Raw genomic sequence first — 19,484 nt, forward strand, 5'->3', positions numbered from 1 at the left:
TAGTTGACAGGATAATTGGTGGGTATGTTATTTAAATTACTAAATTGTTATTTAATTAAATATTGATTATATAACCCCTTGCATTTAAAACTTAGCAAAACAACCCCATAAAAGTTTGGAAAATCAAAGCGCCCCACTAACTCAGTCACTGTCGATCGTCGGCAGCCACCACAGGCCGTCGCAATCGACAAGCAACGACGCACGAAGGCAGAAATGGCCTCCGTGCCCTTATGGCCCTTGCTAGCTAGACGACCATTGATCTAGTCGTTTACGCATATCTGATCAGAATTGCCATATCGGCCACAAACGACCATTTTCGGTCTTTCGCCGGCGGTAGGTGGTGGGGTGGTGAGCTGCATTTGTTTTGAATTCAAGGGTAATTTTGTCCAAAAAGTTTTTAATTTGGGTGAATAGTAAAAGCTATATTCATGTAAAAATTTAAAATAGGGTATTATGGTCCTAAAAATTTATTAATAAGTGATAGATTGTAACAAAAAAGATTACCCTGGTAATCTTAGAATACCTAGAAAATTGAAGTAATCAGATTACCTCAAATATTACCACAGTAGTTACTTTTGAAGATTACTGGAATCTTGTTTACTTGACACCAAACGTGGTAATTAATAATATAGAGACACATACTCTAATAATCTCACATTACCCCCCAACCACACCCCTTAAAGTAAGTTTGTTTGACTTTGAGAATCTACCTTTATATCAACATTTGTATTTTTTTTTTTTAAATAGTGCAGGTAGAGGTGTTTGTAGTTTTTAAGAGTTTTTTTTTTTTTCATTTTAAAAACTTTTGGGGTAATTGTAATTTTATGGATACCCAAATCGGATGAATCGTTGTTAGGATATGTAATTTCCAATTTCAAGAAATGTGATTCCAGTTTCGATTCCTTTAGAAATGAAGGTATCGGAATGAATACCCACTTTTTGGCGGCCTTCTATTTGTCCAAAGGTATCAAAACTAGTTTGCTTAAGCAATTTTGTCTTGGTTCATATAATGTTGTTAGAGCTAATTTTATTAATTGTTAGATGTCATACGTTGTTAGGATATACACAATAATATGCAAATAGTAAATAAGATATGATTACTGATTCGTTTCAAATAAAGAATTACTTTACATTCAAATAAAGAAATGAGTATTTTTATTGAGTATTTTACTCTTGCTCTCTTTATCTTTTTCTTTAGTTTTTTTACTATTACAAATATTATATAATAAAACCTAACCCCATGGTAGGCTTACATGATATAACCGATCCGACCAAATATTAATAAATTAATTTTAAACCCAATTTCTAATTCTAAACCCAAATATTAGCAAATCAATCTAAATCTAATTATTTGAATGATCGACATACTTGATAATTCTCAAAACTATGGAACATGAACCATATCCGTCCACTCCAAGCACTAGCCACATAGAGTCAACTTTTTAAATTTAAAAAAGTTTAAAGTTTATGAGTTGAATTTATTGGGTTAATAGAAATTGTTTGAAAAACCCAAGTTATAAGTTGAATTTTGATAATTTGTTTGTTTTTTTTTATGTAATTTTTTTAAAGTGTCATTTTAATTGTATTGGTTAGATAAAGTATATATTTTATTATAAACTTTGATATTTTGAATCCACGATTCAGAATCCTAACCACCTCCCCGATCACTCGTGTTAGCCTTTGAAATGGTTTAACCTAAACCAGTTTATAACGATAATGATCAGATTTAAATTTTACGGTTTGTAACTAATTACCATCTATTTTATATGACAACTCACTGCAAAACAACAGTAAAAAATCAACGGCTAGAAATTAATTTTGTTAACATTTTAATGATATTTGGTGACACTGTTATAACTGTTTTGTTATTTTACAAAAATAGCTTTAAAACAAACATTAACAGTAAAAATCTGTTCCCAGCTACCCAATTGTGTAGCCACGTAAGGAGACCGGCCCACCTGTACGGAGCAACCTCGCCGATAGTAAACTAAACTCAAAGTGGTGAGATGGAGACGTCGGGTGGCTGGGCTGCTCTTAACACGAGAATAAATTTATAGAACTGGTACGCGCTTTTGCCACTGTCCGGTCACTAACCACCCCTGCCACGCTTTATAATATCTCCCACAATTTCAGTCCACCTCTCTCTGTGTCTCGTACTCTCTTTTCTTTTACGCCGTTTTTGAGAGTTCAGAGAAAAGAAAAGCAGAAACGAAACAAGTACTTGTTATTTTTTTCATTTCCGAAAATTGATTAAGTTTTTGAAAACACAAAAAACTAAAAATTGTTGTGAAAAAACCATTGTGTATGGCAGCTTATGCTTATAATAACAATCAATTAATTTCGTGGATTTTCCTTTCGCCCATTAAACCCTAGCTCCAGTGGCTTACCAACCCAAATTTTAATCAAGCTCCTTCCGTATAATCCTTTGCTCTTTGTTGTTCCTCCTTTTGGAGTTCCTTTGAATCCTTCTCTGTTATTCAAATGGACAGAGATCGCTCTCTCTTCTTCAGGTAATTTCTTTGGTTTCTTTTTCTTTTTTTTTTTAGTTGGAGAAAACCATTTTTATGATTATTTATTTGTTTTTACTGTTTGGTTTAGTTATCGCAAATGAAGGACTCGTGCCGGTAAGAGAGGAGAAAAGAGAATATGTCATAAAAAGCTTAAACAGTTTCTTTCAGTTCTTTTATGATTTCTTTCCTTTCTTTTTTGTTTAATTTAACAATAATTGTTTGAAATTTGGTGTTTTTATCGTTATTCTCATGTAGGTTTAGAATTTAGATTTTTGCAATTTGGACCATGGTTAATCTGGGGTCTGCTATCAAGGTGTAAGTGTTCTAAACCAAGTAATTCAAGATTTAATTTTGCAGATAGTGTTGTCATGGCCAAGAAGGTTGCTTGGCAACGTACGTTCCTAACGAGCAAATTGCAGAGACCATGCAACGATATTAACATATGGTTCCTATGGCCTTGGTGTAAGTTTTTAGCTTGTTCTAGTTTACTTTCTAATTTTTTGGAAGTTTTCTTGGTGAATTCTGTGTCTTGTTAACTGATTTCATTTCCTTTTTTCAGGTTCACGGTTCAGAGTCGGATATTGATGCTTTATGTGTTGGCCCCCACTTTGCCACAATGGCGGTAAGTTTATCTATTAACTGATCTTCATTGTCACCCGAAGTGGAAAAGCTTTGTTTTGAATTTTGATAACCTGATTTGTACAGGAGGATTTTTTCATTGTTTTGCGCAACATGCTTAAGAGCAGATCAGAAGTTACGAGATCCACTGTGTGAAGGATGCGAAAGTTCCTCTGATGCGGTTAAATTTGATGGATTTTTGATTATCTTCCATATGCGCACTTAAAGTACCTCTGTTCCTGATGTAATTCTAGTACCTTTGTTATTGGGAAAATTCTCACAATTGGTTCCAGCATTTTTAGCTGTGCTAATGTTATATAAATCTAATTTCTCGCATATACTACTAATCATTACTACATGATTAGTAATGGGATTGCAGTATGTTTTTTATAGTCGTTAAATTCTTGTGTATTTTCCTTCACTGTTGGATTGAGGTGAGTAAACTTGGTGTGGCATGAATTCCGATGTGGAGTACTCAATCCATTCTTTGTAAGATATTGATGAAACCAGTTGGAAAAGTTTGTCTGGGTACTTGCAATCACCGTATTATTCAGCTTGTTCCGGACTTGGAGTAGTTTTTAAATCTCTGCATGCATACAATTTCCTTAATTTGCAATGCATGACTGATTTGATTGTAATTGTAGATTGATAACCAACTGCAGTTTGAAACTGTTCTAATTGGTTCTCAACATTTTTCCTTGTTTTCGTCTTGTCCACACTTCAGTTTTTCTACTCTCATTATTTACTGATATGTTCCAGAAATTCCAATCAGTGCTGCGATGTGTCAATTATGGGCAAAAGGCGAGGAGTGTAGGTAATGTAAGTAGAATGTGCTTGGTCACATTCTTATAAGCTTCACACTACTGAGGCACTTTATAGACACTTTTTTTTTGTTGAATGCGAATTGAAAGTTATTCTTATTGTAATGCAGTTAAATGGGTTCCTAGGAGGAGTCCATCTGGCAATTCTTGTGGCATTTGTTTGTCAAAATTTTCCAAAAGGCATATAAGTTTCTGATTTCAAACTCTTTAAGACGTTTGGCTTGGCCTTGGCCTCACCAGTCATGCTGCAGGATACAATGTCACCAGCTGGATTTCCTTCTGAGACACGGTCTTTGATGCCTATCGGTTGCCATGTAGTCCACAAGAGTATTGTCATACCAATATCCCTAGAAGCACATTCTACAAATCAGAGCAGAGCTTCTCCGAGCACATAATTTGACTAGGGTATGTACTATTTACATGGTATCATTATTGTTGGTATAGCTGTCTTTATTGTATGCTAAATAAGGTTTAGTGAAGGAGGACAAAGGAAATGAGGATTTAAAATGTAGAAATTTACTACAAATCCTTTCCCTTTATAACCCTTTCACTCCATTGTGTTCTCTTTCGGCGGGGGGACTGGTGGGTCCAATAGAGAACCCAATCCTTCCATATTCCTTAATTACTATGCATTTATTATAACACATTAAAAGAGAGCCTTTATTTTTCCATTATCTTCCTTCATTCTTCTTTCTTCTGCTTCTTTCTTCAACGGAACTTCTTTCTTGGCATTGCAGGATCTCTTGAGGCCAGATTTTGATTGGCACACCCTTTTTGAGCCTTTTCCATACTCAAAGAAGTGCACGATTTGTCAAAGTTTATCTTTCGGCTTCTAATCCTGATGACTGAGATTGGGTGGGGGTGGGTGAAGTACGTTTTCGAGGTCTTCTTGTCAGGTAAGTGTCTTTACAATGCTGCAAACTAATTCATGTTAACCAGATCTGTGGTGGTTTGTTTGTTAATTAGGAAATGAAATGTAAAATAAGAAAACTGACTACATTCATGTCTTATGAGATCTATTGTATACTAGGCAAATTATAGTAGTCCCCAATTTAAGTAAATTGCTTCATTTGGTCGCATGTTAAGTTTTCCAGAGTCCACATGAGGCCCTATACATTGTATTACTATGGTTTTTTGGGTGTCATGGACTGCAGTCACATTGATGACAGTTTCTGGCACGAATGTCTTTGCGGATTCCAATTAATATTGTTTTCTGTTGAACTCATTTTCTACTCCAGTATACCCTTAAAAACTTTATTCTGTTCCTGTTCAATCATCTTCCATAGCTTTAGGACATGAATTTCACATGCACTAATGATACTCCCTACATTAATATCATAGTTTTGGCATCTTTGCAATTTGTTACGCTTGATGAGGTTTTTAATATGCTGCAGCGTGGAGGATGTACAAGGCTTATGCGACCCTAACCCACAGAATATGCTGATACTGACTGGCAGAGCCAAATGTCGTTTTCTCTACTGGGGCCTGCAACCTGGTAGAACTCAGTTCTTAGATATAGAACTGTTCAAAAGATTTCTGGAAAATATCACCAACGGCTATCAAGGCTCTATTGGACGAATGAAATTATCCATTGTGCAAGCTTCTCAACTGTTGAGGAATTCACAGTTTGACACTGGAAGTGGGAAAAGAACAAAAGCTTGTTGGAAGATATCGACTACAATCTGCGAGTGTTCCTACTTACTCACAGCATTTGCCAAACTACTTTGTCGGTTATGGGGCACCAATGGAGATACTAAGTACCCAAGTGCTGGGGTTAAATTTTCTTCTGTTCCGGCTTCAATTTTGTTTTGCTTTTGGCGGAATTTGATTTTCATGGTTTCTTCGCTACGATTTTTTAACAAATGAATGATGTATGAGTTCTCAGCAAATAGGATAGATAAATACAAGCTGGATATTCGAACGAGAGAGTTGATTGGATTTGTACATATGGGGTATAATTTTTTTTTTTTTTTCATGCAGCACTGTTAAAGATTCAACGCTGTGCTTTTACCTTGTAAACTACTTACATTTATATTAAGAATATAAAAATGATTCTTAAACATTGCTGAATCAGTCTGAAATCAAATAGAAGTCTACTTGAAGATTAGCATGAAGAAAGCTGATTAATGATTTGATGGCATGTTCTTATTTTGATTGATTTTCTCATTTGCCTAGCCATCCTACTGAGAGCTCGGTCGACCGGTCCGGGCCGGTTTAGGTCTTAGTGGGTTTTTTGTAATATTTAAAATTATAAGGTTATTAATTTTGTAGGGTGTTTTGGAGATATGTCAAAAGTTTAGGGATTAATTGAATTTTTTGGGTATTTTGTAAATAAAAATTTAGGGACTAATTGAATGTTTTTTAGGGAATTTTGTAATATATTAAAATTTTGAAGATTATATAATTTTTTAAAAATAAAATTACTCGTTGCATCAATCAGTCCACCTGAGGGTGTGAAAAGAGCTTTGTTAAAGCAAATTTGCCTTTGTTTACTTTTAAAACCCAACCTAAAATTATGAATACATTTAGGTTTGATTTCTCATTGGACGTAAAATAGTTTTTTGTCTTAATTTATTTGAAGGGTGGCATGATGATTGTAGGATAATTTTCCTTTAGCAATAATCGAGATAGTTTAAATGGACTAGACACTTTAGTTAAAAAAATAATATTACCACAAGTCACTAATTTTCAATTATAAACAAAGATTTTGTCACATGAAAAGAAAGCATCCAGAAACTATATAACAAATATATTAACTTAACATATGTAAATAATTGATAGGTCGTCGACACAATGACAACGGGGCTTCGTTTCAATATTCACGAGACCAAATCGTCCTGTCTGTTGTTTTATTGCTTGTCAGATTACTGACTCAAACATTCACTAATTTTTTTAAGAAAGAATTAGAACAAGTCCCACTTGTTTTGTTTTGAAACAACAAAATCCCTCTTGGTGTTAGTTGATTGTTAGAATATTAATGTGGGTTTATTAGTATTACACTACGGTGTTTCCTTCTAACGATCGTAGCCGAGGATCTCCTGATTTGCGAGACAATGTTGGGGTCGTTAAGACGCATATTAACACTATGCAAGAAGTGAAAGTTGACACAACGGTGTACAACGAATGACACTGGAATTAGCAATGTATGAAGTTGAAGAAACATGGTGAGTCATGTTGGGAGTGCAACATGTAAGCAATGGGCAGTAGGGGCGGATCTAGAGTATATTGAGGATGAATTTAAAAAAAAAAAAAAAGTTATATGTAATTTTTTTTCTTTTTATGTCAATTTCAACTAAAAACATAGATATGAATATTATATGCTATTACATTTATTTTGACTCACGCTAATAAGAATTTCTGGATCCGCTATTTGTGGCCGAAAAGAATTCAATGTAATGTCTAAGAGGTTTTCGTGAAGAAAAATAATACAGTTATTGAAAAGAGGGTATCAAATTTATATACTAAATAAGATGATATAATCTTGATTATCTATTAATTATAAATTAATATTAATTAACTGTTAGAATTATATCACGTTATTCGGTACATGAATTTAGTGCGCTTTTTTCGGTAACTGTAGCATTACTCTTTTGTAAAAGGGAATGACTTGGCAAGTTATAAATTAAAGGATAAAATATTGGCTGTCAACCTAACTTTATAAGCTTTCTCACACAGTTTCGACGTGGTAGTTCGTAATCAGTTAGTTTACAAATGAATAGGCAGGACCTATTTACGAACGACCTAATTATGAGCTATCATATCGGGATTGTAAGAGAAAGTTTATGAAATTAAATTGTAAATATAACATTATTCTCAATAAAGTAAACTCTTTTATATGGCAAAACAAATTTTTTTTTATGACCAGGGGTGTCTTGGTTAGCGTGTGTATGTCTCAACTAATTCTTTAAGACCTTAAAACTATCGTTTGGTAAGAGCTCTAGTGATCACTCCTATCAACAATTGTGGGGACTCAAACTCGGGAGACTATATTAAATCCTCCTCTTACTCTTTTACCGTCAAGTGAACTCAAATTTGGGAAATCATATTAAATCATTCTTTGTTCTTTTACCATCCGACGGTCTAGCGGTATGAGTAATACTACACTGATAAACACTTCTCACTAAATTTCTCTCACAAACGTGTTAGCTCGCATGAGTCTCACTTGTCTAATAATGGGTCCTGTCTAACAAAGCCAATTGCGAGCTGTCATATGGTTTAGTGAGAGATGTTTATTAGACTATTATTATTGCTAGCAGTATACAGCATAACAATTGGATGTGTCTCTCTTGGTCCAAGCATGTTCTGAAACTGGCCCATTTATAGAGCTTATATATGTTTATCTCACAATTGACATAAGATGATTCCATTGGAAGCTCAGAACACATACATAAATACGTTAAGGGTACCCTACAAAGTACACTTTTGCATACAAAATTTCAAAAAGAAAATTTTATAATTAAAAACAGTAAATGGGTTATGGGCAGCGATACAATACAAGGCTAACTTTCATCATGTGCTCCTTATAATTCATCACACAATTATTGCTTCCTTCTCTGCCTGTCTCTCTTTTCTCTTTTAGTACTTTTATCGAACACTTATACCTCAAACTAATTGACAGACTTTTACTCTCTCACACACAATGTCGCTGAGGCCAACTTCTCGAACCGAAGTGCGGAAGAAAGCATACAAAAGTGGGGTCGATGCAGAGGACGCTCGTCGAAGAAGAGAGGACAATTTGGTGGAGATAAGGAAGAATAAAAGAGAAGATAGTCTTTTGAAGAAACGAAGAGAGGGACTTGTTCTTCAGTCTCAGCCTTTANTAAAGTAATACAGGGACCCTATCTAGAAATCTGCAGTAAAACCTAACAGATGAAAGTTTTGAAGAGTCTACAACTTATCTAAGGATCATAACTTACACAAATTCTAAACCAACTGTTTCAGATAGTTTTTCACAAACACCGCAACATAAACTATGCATTACCCAAATGAAACATATAACCTAAAATAGTAATCAGGATGATAATACAGGATCGAAAAACACAATCATCCTATCCTTCTTTCTACAGAAAGGAGATGGATTTAAGATAGAGGTAGAGAGATTGACCTATATGTCAATGGTCAGTCCTCAAACCAAGACGGGGCCCAGCCCTATCGCTTGGATGGTCTCTCATCATCCTCTCCACCATCATCATCGTCGTCGTCTGAATCATCCCTATCTGTTCTTTTCCTTTTAGGTGGAGCCTCAACCTTTCCGTCATCTTCGTCGTCTTCCTCTTCATTGATTTCTTCATCGTCACCGTTCTCTACTGGTTCGAAATCACTGGCATCTTCCTCGTCTTCAGCACGACCAACTGGCCGGACGAGGTATTCGGTTCCTAGATCCTCCTACATACAGATATACTTATAGGTAAAATGACACTAAAGGAAGAGGACAGAATCAATCATATACACAAAATACAAGGGAACATGTATAAAAATAACGATGAAAAATAAAAATTGAAAATTTCTTTGAATATAAATCTGATTCACAGTAAAATTTCACATGGAAAAACGACTTTTAATGTCAATAACAAATGAATAGAATAAAAAGCCTTCAGACCCAAATCATTAAATAGCATGAACAGAAAACCAGCTCCACCTTTACAGAAAGGTTAAAAGAAAAATATGAAGGAGCCCAAGTGTCTTTAAATAAACTACACCTAAAGCCCTAAAGATTTTAGGTAATAAAATTGTCCATCCAATTTATACACCAAACCCTGCAACTATGTGCATAACCCAAAAAAAAAAAAATCAAAATTCAAAATCAAGCAGCTGGGCTTTCATCCTTGAGACAGACACAACAATCAGGATACTGTTTACAAAGATTAAAAACAAACCAAAATTGAACAGAAAAAACTGTTATTTTACAGATCATCAAAAGAACAAAGTATTCACCTTAGATCTGATCATATTTCTTAACTAAATCTCATGATTCATACAAACGGAACAAAAAGAAACAGATCTAAAAGTACAACACGTACAAACTAGAGATCCGTCAATTTATTTTTCATATTTACCACAAAATAAAGGGATAAACAAGCAGATCTGATATATTTCCACAGGCAAAATACTCAGAAATATTACTACAAATAAATAAATAAACTAAGCATAGACTGAGCACAAAATTAAGGGAGATTTTTTTACCTCTTCTCCACCGTCCTCGTCCTCGTCGTTATTCTCGTCGTCGTCATCGTCATCGTCGTCATCGTCTCCGTCACCGTCATCATCCTCGTCGTCATCGTCGTCATCTTCATCGTCTTCCTCATCATCAGCTGAATGAACCGGCGGTCCACTAGTTGAGTGCAAAACCTGCACGTCATCATCATCATCTACTTCCTCTTCATCTTCGTCGTCGTCGTCGTCGTCGTCATCGTCGTCATCTTCGTCGTCATCGTTATCTCCGTCTTCTTCTTCCTCTACACCATCTTTTGTCTCAGTCTCCGTCTCTTCTTCGCTTCCTTCACTCAAGAGAATTATATCTTCCTCTTCTTCAGTTTCCGGTTGAATTTTCTTCTCTTCTTCCATGTTCAAAGCTTGCACAAATTTTCTCGAGAAAAAATTAAATTTTTATTTTTTCAAGGAAAAAATTTGGAAAACAGGGGAAGAGAGGCGAGGATAGGAGCTTGTTCGTTCGTTGTACCAGTAGTGTCTGCAACTGTGATCTGAGCCGTTGAAACGCAGGGTTCACGCGGATTGATGACGTGTCAAGATATTGGACGGCTAAGATGAAACAATATGTATTTTTGTGGTGATACTTGATAGAGTCATTGCGGCGCTCTCTTTATTCGATTTCATAGTCAGCTGCCTCTCACGTGCGTTGGAGCGGTTGAGGAATCTAGGGTTAGGATTTTGATTTTCGCGAATATTCTCAATTGGCCCATTTATTTTTTTCTTTCGGACTACGCCGTTTTGTTCAAGGCCCGGATGGTTGGCCCAATTGGTTTAGGTAATCCACTCAAATCATAAACCAAACACCCTCCTAATATTCAATTAAAAATTATAATATAAGTTGGGTAGTAGTCATTGGCGTCAAGGAAGAAGGCGTTTAGACTCACCCACCCCCTCTTGCGTGGGGATTTATATCTCCTTTTATATAAGGAAAATTTGGTGCTTTATTACAGGGTGGTGAATATGACAGGTTTAGCTATTTCAAAGCCTTAATGAGGAAGATTTAAGATTAGATAGAGGACACGAAACACCTAATACTGGATTAATTAATTAATTAATTAATATAGTAATTTTATGGACCTCAACAACTGCCTTATTGGCTAAAATGAGATTGTAAAACAGTAAAAGTTCAAGTCCACCAATGACGGAGTCACTAATGGGCGAGTGGGGGCATGAAATAAATATCAAATATATTTTAAATTGTAATACATGAAATAAATATAAATTATTTTGCATATGAAGATTTATTGACGAAACTTAATGAATTAAAAAGTCAATTTTTCATAGATAATAATATTTGAAAATTTTTCACTTGCCCCGCAAGTGACAAAATTTTGACTTCATCAATACGAAAGTGATTTGTATAACTGTCCAATGAGGGTGCATGTACATTAGGTTCGCTGAAATTGATGATTTTTATCTAGAATAAACAATTTTTTTTCTCACACAAATAATAGTTTAATGACATTTTTTCACCTATAAATTTTTAAAATGTCATTATATTATTTAAATTTATATTATGTTTTCAATTATGACATCGTTACGATCTCATATTATCACAATTTTCTTCTTTGATCATCATATACTAAAACTCTTTAAATTATACTCACGTAAGCCCCACCAATTGTCAATAATTAAGTAATTAGAGTTTGTGCAACCACTTCTTCAAAGTAAAATTCTAATCAATATCAATTATCAAAAATCTTATCGGTTTTTTTTTTTCAAAAGTCTTAATAATTTAAATCAAGTATAATTTTTTGTTTATTGCTAAAATATAAATTTAAATAATAAAATAGTGTTTTAAAGGCTGTGATTGAAAAAAATTCATTAAACTATTATTTAAATAGGAAAAAGACGTTAACTCTTTTATTTATCGTCAATTGATAGTATTTATATATATATTGTACAAAAATTTTCTTTACGAGAATCAAGAAAACTTGTATATAATGAGCACACATACAAGCCCGCCAATGACGGAGCCACTAATGGGTGAGTTGGGGCTCATGCCCCCACTGAAATTGGATTTAATCAAAATAGCATTAAAAATCCAAGCATTATCACCGTTATTATTTTAAAATATCAAATATATTTTTAATTTGTTTCTTTTTGTCGTCATTCAAATACATAAAATAAATACAAATTATTTTGCATATGAAGATTTATCGGCGGAACTTAATGAATTAAGTAGTCAAATTTTCATAGATAATACTATTTGAAATTTTTTCACTTGCCCCGACTGTGACAAAATTTTGACTTCATCAATACAAAAACAGTATGAACCAATGAGGTTTGTTGAAATCTTTTTTTCTCAAACCAAATAATGATTTAATGATATTTTTTCATCCATTAACTTTTAAAATATCATTTTATTATCTAAATTTATATTCTGTTTCCGATTCTGACATCGTTACGACCTCACACCGCCATCATTCTCTTCTTCCGATCATCACTCACTAAAACCTCTCAAACCCTACTCTTGTCGACCCCACCAATCACCGACAATCAAGCGATTAGAGTTTATATAGCCACTTCTCTCAAGTCAAATTCCGATCATTCTTAACCACAAAAATTCAACTTTCAACCACCAAAAGACTCTTCAAAAGCCCTACAGCCTGGAAGTATGCTCTCTATTCGCTACCATAATATAAGTTTGGGTAGTAAAGTAGTATTTTAAAAGTCTGTGGGTGGGAAGATGACATTAAACCATTATTTGGGTGAAAAAAAATCGTTAACTCTTTTCTTTACCGTTAATAGATTGTATTTGTATATATTGTACAAAAAAAAAAATCTTTATGAGAATCGGGAAAACTTGTATATGATGAACACACATACCATCAATAAACAAAGATGTATATACGTCGCATATACGAATACAATGTGTTTTCATTGATTGGTTGTACATGTATTTGTTGTATTCAAGACTTTCTCCTTGAAAGTATTATGCAATTGGCTCAGTTTAATATATGCTAAAATTGTTTAATGATATCAAGATATGGGTAAGGTTATCTCATATAAACTCTCCAAGTGAAAAAAGTCTATCCAAAAAGGGTTACGAGCATTAACGGTTATGTCACGCCCACGGCCCCACACAGGAGTTCCTCGTAGTGCCCACACAGGTACGTGACTCACTAGTTACTGTATCCCCCCCACCCCCCCCCCCCCCCCCCCCCCCCCCCCCCCCCCCCCCCCAAGGGATTTCTTTCGTCTCTACCCACCATCTCGACCAAGAAGGGTGCTATAGCAAATGGAAGACACCATAGTCCATCAGACAGCTGCCGCGGGCGTGACAGGTTATCGGAATATAAGGTTTCAGGTTCGATCCCCATCTAAGCATCCACAATTTAAGTGGGGCACTATGTTGTGGGTTGTTACATTAGTGTCTCCCGAGGATTAATGAGGTGCGCATAAGGGTTCGGACACATTGGTTCCATAATATTATCAAAAGATATGCAATACAAAATATAAATAAATATTTGCATGATTAATTTCCACATTATTAACCACCTTTAGATGGTCAGATGGAGCGATAGAGACTCTTGAGTATATTACTCAAGGGGTTTTAAGTTCGATTTTTCTCATTTGTTAATAAGAGGGCCACTAGAGGGTTTACCCAATCGTTAATTTTAAGGCTCCGAATAATTAGTTAAGATATACATAAACATGATCATTAAAAAAAAGAAAAAAAATCCACATCGTTAATCAGTTTCAACGTCAAAGAATTTAGGTTTTGTTCAACTGCCAACTTGTCTAAATAATGAAGTCCCCAAATGCCAACTCCCAATTGCCGAATAAATTTCACATGTATTGTTGCTTTCTTAATTATAATTATAAATTCATATATTAATTAATTTTCAAAATTAAATTTATAAATATCTATAAACTTTTTTAATTTTTAATCTGCAAGATAAATCATCAACTAATTAGTCAAGTCAATCCGTGCTGTAACACCTGTAACACGTGGACTTAATAAATTAACGTAACACACAGACAAAAAAAATATCCCACTAATAATAATTGTTCGTGTAGTGAATGCTAGAAGGGCCTTAGAATCTCAGAGAGAGACTCCCAGACCCAGAGATATGTGTGCAAGGTGGTCGGCGTCATATTTCCGGTGGCCGGACTTCGAATTTTCTTTTTCGCCGTCGTTTTTCCGGTGGCCTGAGTTCGATTTTTCTTATTTCACAAGTGGGTGGAATTTGCATCAGAGTTTCAGATGGTTCGATTTCTCCATTGATGACTTGTTGTGGACGTTTGTTACTGTGTTCGAGTCTTTTCTTTTAGTCTCCATGCTCTGTTATTTCTTCTTGTTCTGTGGTTGTACCCTTTGAAAAAAAAAAAAAAAAAAATGTAGTTCTTTTTTTATTTTTCCCCCCCCTTAAAGAGTTCATGTGTATATTAAACATATTCAGTGTAATTTGCAGGCATCTAACAGCTTGATTGGTGAGTTTATTCAATTATGATGAGTGGTTTGATTTTTTTATCGAATTTTTTCTCTGGGTTTTTAATTTGTTTCTTCGTGGGGATGAGCTGGTTTCTGGGTTCATAAGATGGAAGAATTACGGCGAATTGCATTGTGTTGAATTATTAATGGTGAAATGGGATTGAATTTGAAGTTACATTTTGAGTGGTTGAGACAAGTAACCACAGCCTACAGTTGGGGCAAAGTGTTTGAAAAAGCTTTAACAAGTTGGGGGATCTTTTTTCCAGGTACAGTACAGCCAATTTCATGAACATTTAAAATCTTTTATGAATCAGCAAGAAGAGTGCATTATTTTAGGCCTCTTCACTCTGCATTTCACATTCATAAATCATCTTTTGTTTGGCATTTAGTTATCCCTGGATGCCTATCTTTATGTTCCATCTTATCTTCAAATGCTTTATGAATTTCACTTTCATGTTATGGGTTCAGCTACTTGTGTGTGATGCTTCAATTTGAAACTCGGATTCTTCTTTAAATTTGTTGAATGATTGGGGAGTTTATAGAAGAGTAAAAGATTTGTTTAACTTCAACCCTCAAAGACAAGGAATTCCACAGAGACAAAAATATACTAGTAATTGATTAGTGTGTAGAAATATCGCCCCAGCTTCCTGTATGAAATGAAAGTTCGTGGCCCTTAGTCACATCATATTTTAGAGCTTACAAAAGAAGGGAAAATAACCGTTCTTTTTGGTAGTGGTGTTCAAAAAACCGATTGGAACATAAACGGCGGGGATTCGAGGTTTGGGTTCGGTTTCTATCCGGAATTGATCATCAACGGATAGGTATTAATTTTAAATTTTTGGAATTGTTATTATAGAGTTTTGGTTTCTATAGTAGAAAACCGAAATTATAAATCGGACTAATATAAAATAAAATTAAAGAGTAACGGTGTTAATAAAAACTTTTGTAAAAAGAGTAATATGAGTGTATTTATATTTATACTTTATAATATTTAGGGGGTGTTTGGTTTAGGGAATGTGAGATTACTGAAAAGTTAGATTACCTTGAAGATTACTGGAAATCTTTAGGAAAATGTGTTTGGTTAATTGGTGAGTATGTTATATTAATATGTTTAGTTGACAGGAATAAATTGGTGGGTATGTTATTTAAATTACTAAATTGTTATTTAATTAAATATTGATTATTATAACCCCTTGCATTTAAAAACTTAGCAAAAACAACCCCATAATAAAAGTTTGGAAAATCAACAAAGCGCCCTCACTAACTCAGTCACTGTCGATCGTCGGCAGCCACCACAGGCCGTCGGCAATCGACAAGCTAACGACGCACGGAAGGCAGGAAATGGCCTCCGTGCGCCGTATGGCCATTGCTAGCTAGATAACGACCATTGATCTAGTCGTTTACGGCATATCTGATCAGAAATTGCCATATCGGCACACAACGACCATTTTCGGTCTTTCGCCGGCGGTAGGTGGTGGGGTGGGTGAGCTGCAATTTGTTTTGAATTCAAGGGTAATTTTGTCCAAAAAGTTATTTAATTTGGGTGAAATAGTAAAAGCTATATTCATGTAAATAAATTTAAAAATAAGGGTATTATTGTCCTAAAAATTTATTAATAAGTGATAGAATTGTAACAAAAAAGATTACCCTGGTAATCTTAGAATACCTAAGAAAATTGAAGTAATCAGATTACCTCAAATATTACCAACAGTAGTTACTTTTGAAGATTACTGGAATCTTGTATTACTTGACAACCAAACGTGGTAATTAAGTAATATAAGATAACATAACTCTAATAATCTCACATTACCCCCAACCAAACACCCCCTTAAAGTAAGTTTGTTTGACTTTTGAGAATCTACCTTTATAAAGTAACAGAATTTGTAATTTTATTTTTTTTAATAAGTGCAGGTAGAGGGGTGTTTGTAAGTTTTTAAGAGTTTTTTTTTTTTTTCATTTTAAAAACTTTTGGGGGGTAATTGTAATTTTATAGGATACCCAGAATCGGAATCAGAATCGTTGTTAGGATATGTAATTTCCAATTTCAAAGAATTGTTGGTTCCAGTTTCGATTCCTTTAGAAAATGCAAGGTATTCGGAATTGAATACCCCAACTTTTTGGGGCCTTCTATTTGTCTAAAGGTATCAAAACTAAGTTTGCTTAAGCAATATTTGTCTTGGGTTCATATAATGTTGTTAGAACGCTAATTTATTAAATTGTTATGATGTATATACGTTGTTAGGATATACACAATAATAAATGCAGAATAGTAAATAAGATGCATGATTTACCTTGATTCGTTTCAATAAAAGAATTACGTTTAACATTCAAATAAAGAAATAGAGTATTTTTATTGAGTATTTTACTCTTGCTCTCTGTTATCTTTTCTTTAGTTTTTTTTACTATTACAAAATATATATAATAAAAAACCTAACCCCATGGTAGGCTTACATGATATAACCCGATCCAGATCCAAATATTAATAAATTAATTTTAAACCCAATTTCTAATTCTAAACCCAAATATTAGCAAATCAANAGAGGTGTGAAAAGAGCTTTGTTAAAGCAAATTTGCCTTTGTTTACTTTTAAAACCCAACCTAAAATTATGAATACATTTAGGTTTGATTTCTCATTGGACGTAAAAATAGTGTTTTTGTCTATAATTTATTTGAAGGGTGCGATGATGGATTACTGTAGGATAATTTTCCTTTAGCAATAATCGAGATATGTGTAAATGGACTGGACACTTTAGTTAAAAAAATAATATTACACAAAAGTTCACTAATTTTCAATTTAATAAACAAGATTTTTGTCACATGAAAAGAAGAAGCATCCAGAAACTATATAACAAGATATATTAGACTTAACATATGTATAATAATTGATAGGTCAGTCGACACAAAGTGACAACGGGGCTTCGTTTCAAATATTCACGAGACCAAATCAGTCCTGTCTGTTGTTTTCATTGCTTGTCAGATTACTGACTCAAACTATTCACTAATATTTTTTAAGAAAGAATTAGAACAAGTCCCCAATTGTTTGTTTGAAACAACAAAAATCCCTCTTGGTGTTAGTTGATTGTTAGAATATTAAGTGGGTTTATTAGTATTAACACTACGGTGTTTCCTTCTAAACGATCGTAGCCGAAGAGATCTCCCTTGAGTTTGCGAGACAATGTTGGGGTCGTTAAGACGCACATTAAACACTATAAAGAGTGAAAAGTTGACACAACGGTGTACAACGAATGACACTGGGAATTAGCAATGTATGAAGTTGAAGAAACATGGTGAGACTCATGTTGGGAGTGCAACATGTAAGCAATGGGCAGTAGGGGCGGATCTAGAGTATATTGAGGATGAATTTAAAAAAAAAAAAAAAAGTTATATGTAATTTTTTTTCTTTTTATGTCAATTTCAACTAAAAACATAGAATATGAATATTATATGCTATTACATTTTATTTTGACTCACGCTAATAAGAATTTCTGGATCCGCTATTGATGGGCATCAACAACAGCGCAGTATGGAAATGAATAGTAGTCTCGTGTGCCATAGTCGGAAGCATGTATCTTTCCTATTAATAACCTAAACTTATCAATTGAATCCTTAAATCGCATATTCCACCATAAAACATCTGTTAATTTAACTTATTAATTATAAAGAGATGGAAAGGGAAGAATATAGACAAAATCCTTGAGTGGATCAAAGAACTTTACTGGTTGTGGTTTATCAAATTCTCTATGCCTTGTCTCTTTCTGCCACAAAACTATGGGTACCAATTGGATCTTCAAAAGGGTTTAGAGAAACAACAGCTTTTTGTACTTAAAAGCACATTTTCCTTCTCTTTTCTACCATTTTTGTTCACGGGTCAAGTTTGGCATCATTTCATAAAGGAGAGACTGAGATGGCCATAATCAATTCAACATCTTGTGATTCTATAACTTTTCACCGAATTATTGATAATCAAAACGTAATTCCCTCTACAGCAACAGCCCAAGCATGCCCTGCTTTCACATGAAAATATGTGATAATAAGGACAAAGCAAATTCAAAGAAGTTTTACTTTTTGGACGAAAGGGGATCCCCAAACTCTCTCTATAAAATAATGGAGGATTTGCAAACCACCTTAAAAAAAACCAAACCAATCATCTTTCTTCTGCTCTGTTCTCTGGGCATTTCAGTTCAGTTCACTTCAGTTTCTCTGCAAACATGCAAAAAACTCTGACCTTTCTTCTTCTTTTTCTTCTTCTTCTTCTTCTTTTCCTATCAGTTCATTTACAACTACAATGTGAAGCTGCTGCTATTAACGTAGACGATGATGATTTGATAGAGAAAATATGCAGAAAAACACCCTTTCATGATCTCTGTGTGGCCACTCTGCAGCCAATCGCCAACACCCCAGGTTCAAATATTAAAGGGCTGGCCAGTTCAGTGGCTAATATTGTTCTGGGAAATGCAACCGACACTTTGCATTACATAGAGGGGCTGATTAAACAGACTTCAGACCCCAAAGAAGAGAGAGCTTTGGCTGAATGTGCAGAACTCTACATCTCAGTTGTCAAATATGAGCTTCCTGAAGCCATTGAAGCTTTGAGTAAAGGTCAATATGGATTTGCAAACTATGGAATTTCCGATGCTGCCAAACTAGTTGATCAATGTGACAAGGGTTTCCCAGGAAAAAGTGGATCTCCATTAAGTGACAGAAACAAACTTATTCATAGCCTTTCTCAGATTGCTGTTGCCATTATTAATGTTTTGGCAAAGGGTTAGATTTCATTGTTGTACCTGTTGTTAATATTTTAGTCATCTATGTATTATTATTGTGGTTTGTGTGACAATAAAATACAATATTAGATGCTTCTTCCAGCCTCCAGTGTTCTGTCTAGAT

General features: G+C 34.3%; 2 protein-coding genes and 1 pseudogene across 2 annotated transcripts; 2 read left to right on the forward strand and 1 right to left on the reverse strand.

Annotated features, from left to right (window-relative positions):
* The first annotated feature begins 2,796 nt into the window (after positions 1-2,796).
* LOC116110937 lies at positions 2,797-5,777 on the forward strand (annotated as a pseudogene).
* A 3,013-nt stretch (positions 5,778-8,790) lies between these two features.
* Positions 8,791-10,750, reverse strand: LOC116110918 (prostatic spermine-binding protein-like). The gene is made up of 2 exons (XM_031397138.1): positions 10,133-10,750; positions 8,791-9,334 (listed from the first exon to the last, which is right to left on the reverse strand). The coding sequence occupies exons 1-2, from the start codon at positions 10,511-10,513 to the stop codon at positions 9,098-9,100; spliced, it is 618 nt and encodes a 205-aa protein (XP_031252998.1). The 5' UTR covers positions 10,514-10,750; the 3' UTR covers positions 8,791-9,097.
* A 7,848-nt stretch (positions 10,751-18,598) lies between these two features.
* Positions 18,599-19,427, forward strand: LOC116110941 (cell wall / vacuolar inhibitor of fructosidase 1-like). The gene has a single exon (XM_031397159.1). It carries the CDS (start codon positions 18,806-18,808, stop codon positions 19,364-19,366), a length of 561 nt encoding a protein of 186 aa, XP_031253019.1. The 5' UTR covers positions 18,599-18,805; the 3' UTR covers positions 19,367-19,427.
* The last annotated feature ends 57 nt before the right edge of the window (positions 19,428-19,484 follow it).

Source organism: Pistacia vera, unplaced genomic scaffold, assembly GCF_008641045.1.
Source record: "Pistacia vera cultivar Batoury unplaced genomic scaffold, PisVer_v2 Contig62, whole genome shotgun sequence".
NCBI lineage: Eukaryota > Viridiplantae > Streptophyta > Magnoliopsida > Sapindales > Anacardiaceae > Pistacia > Pistacia vera.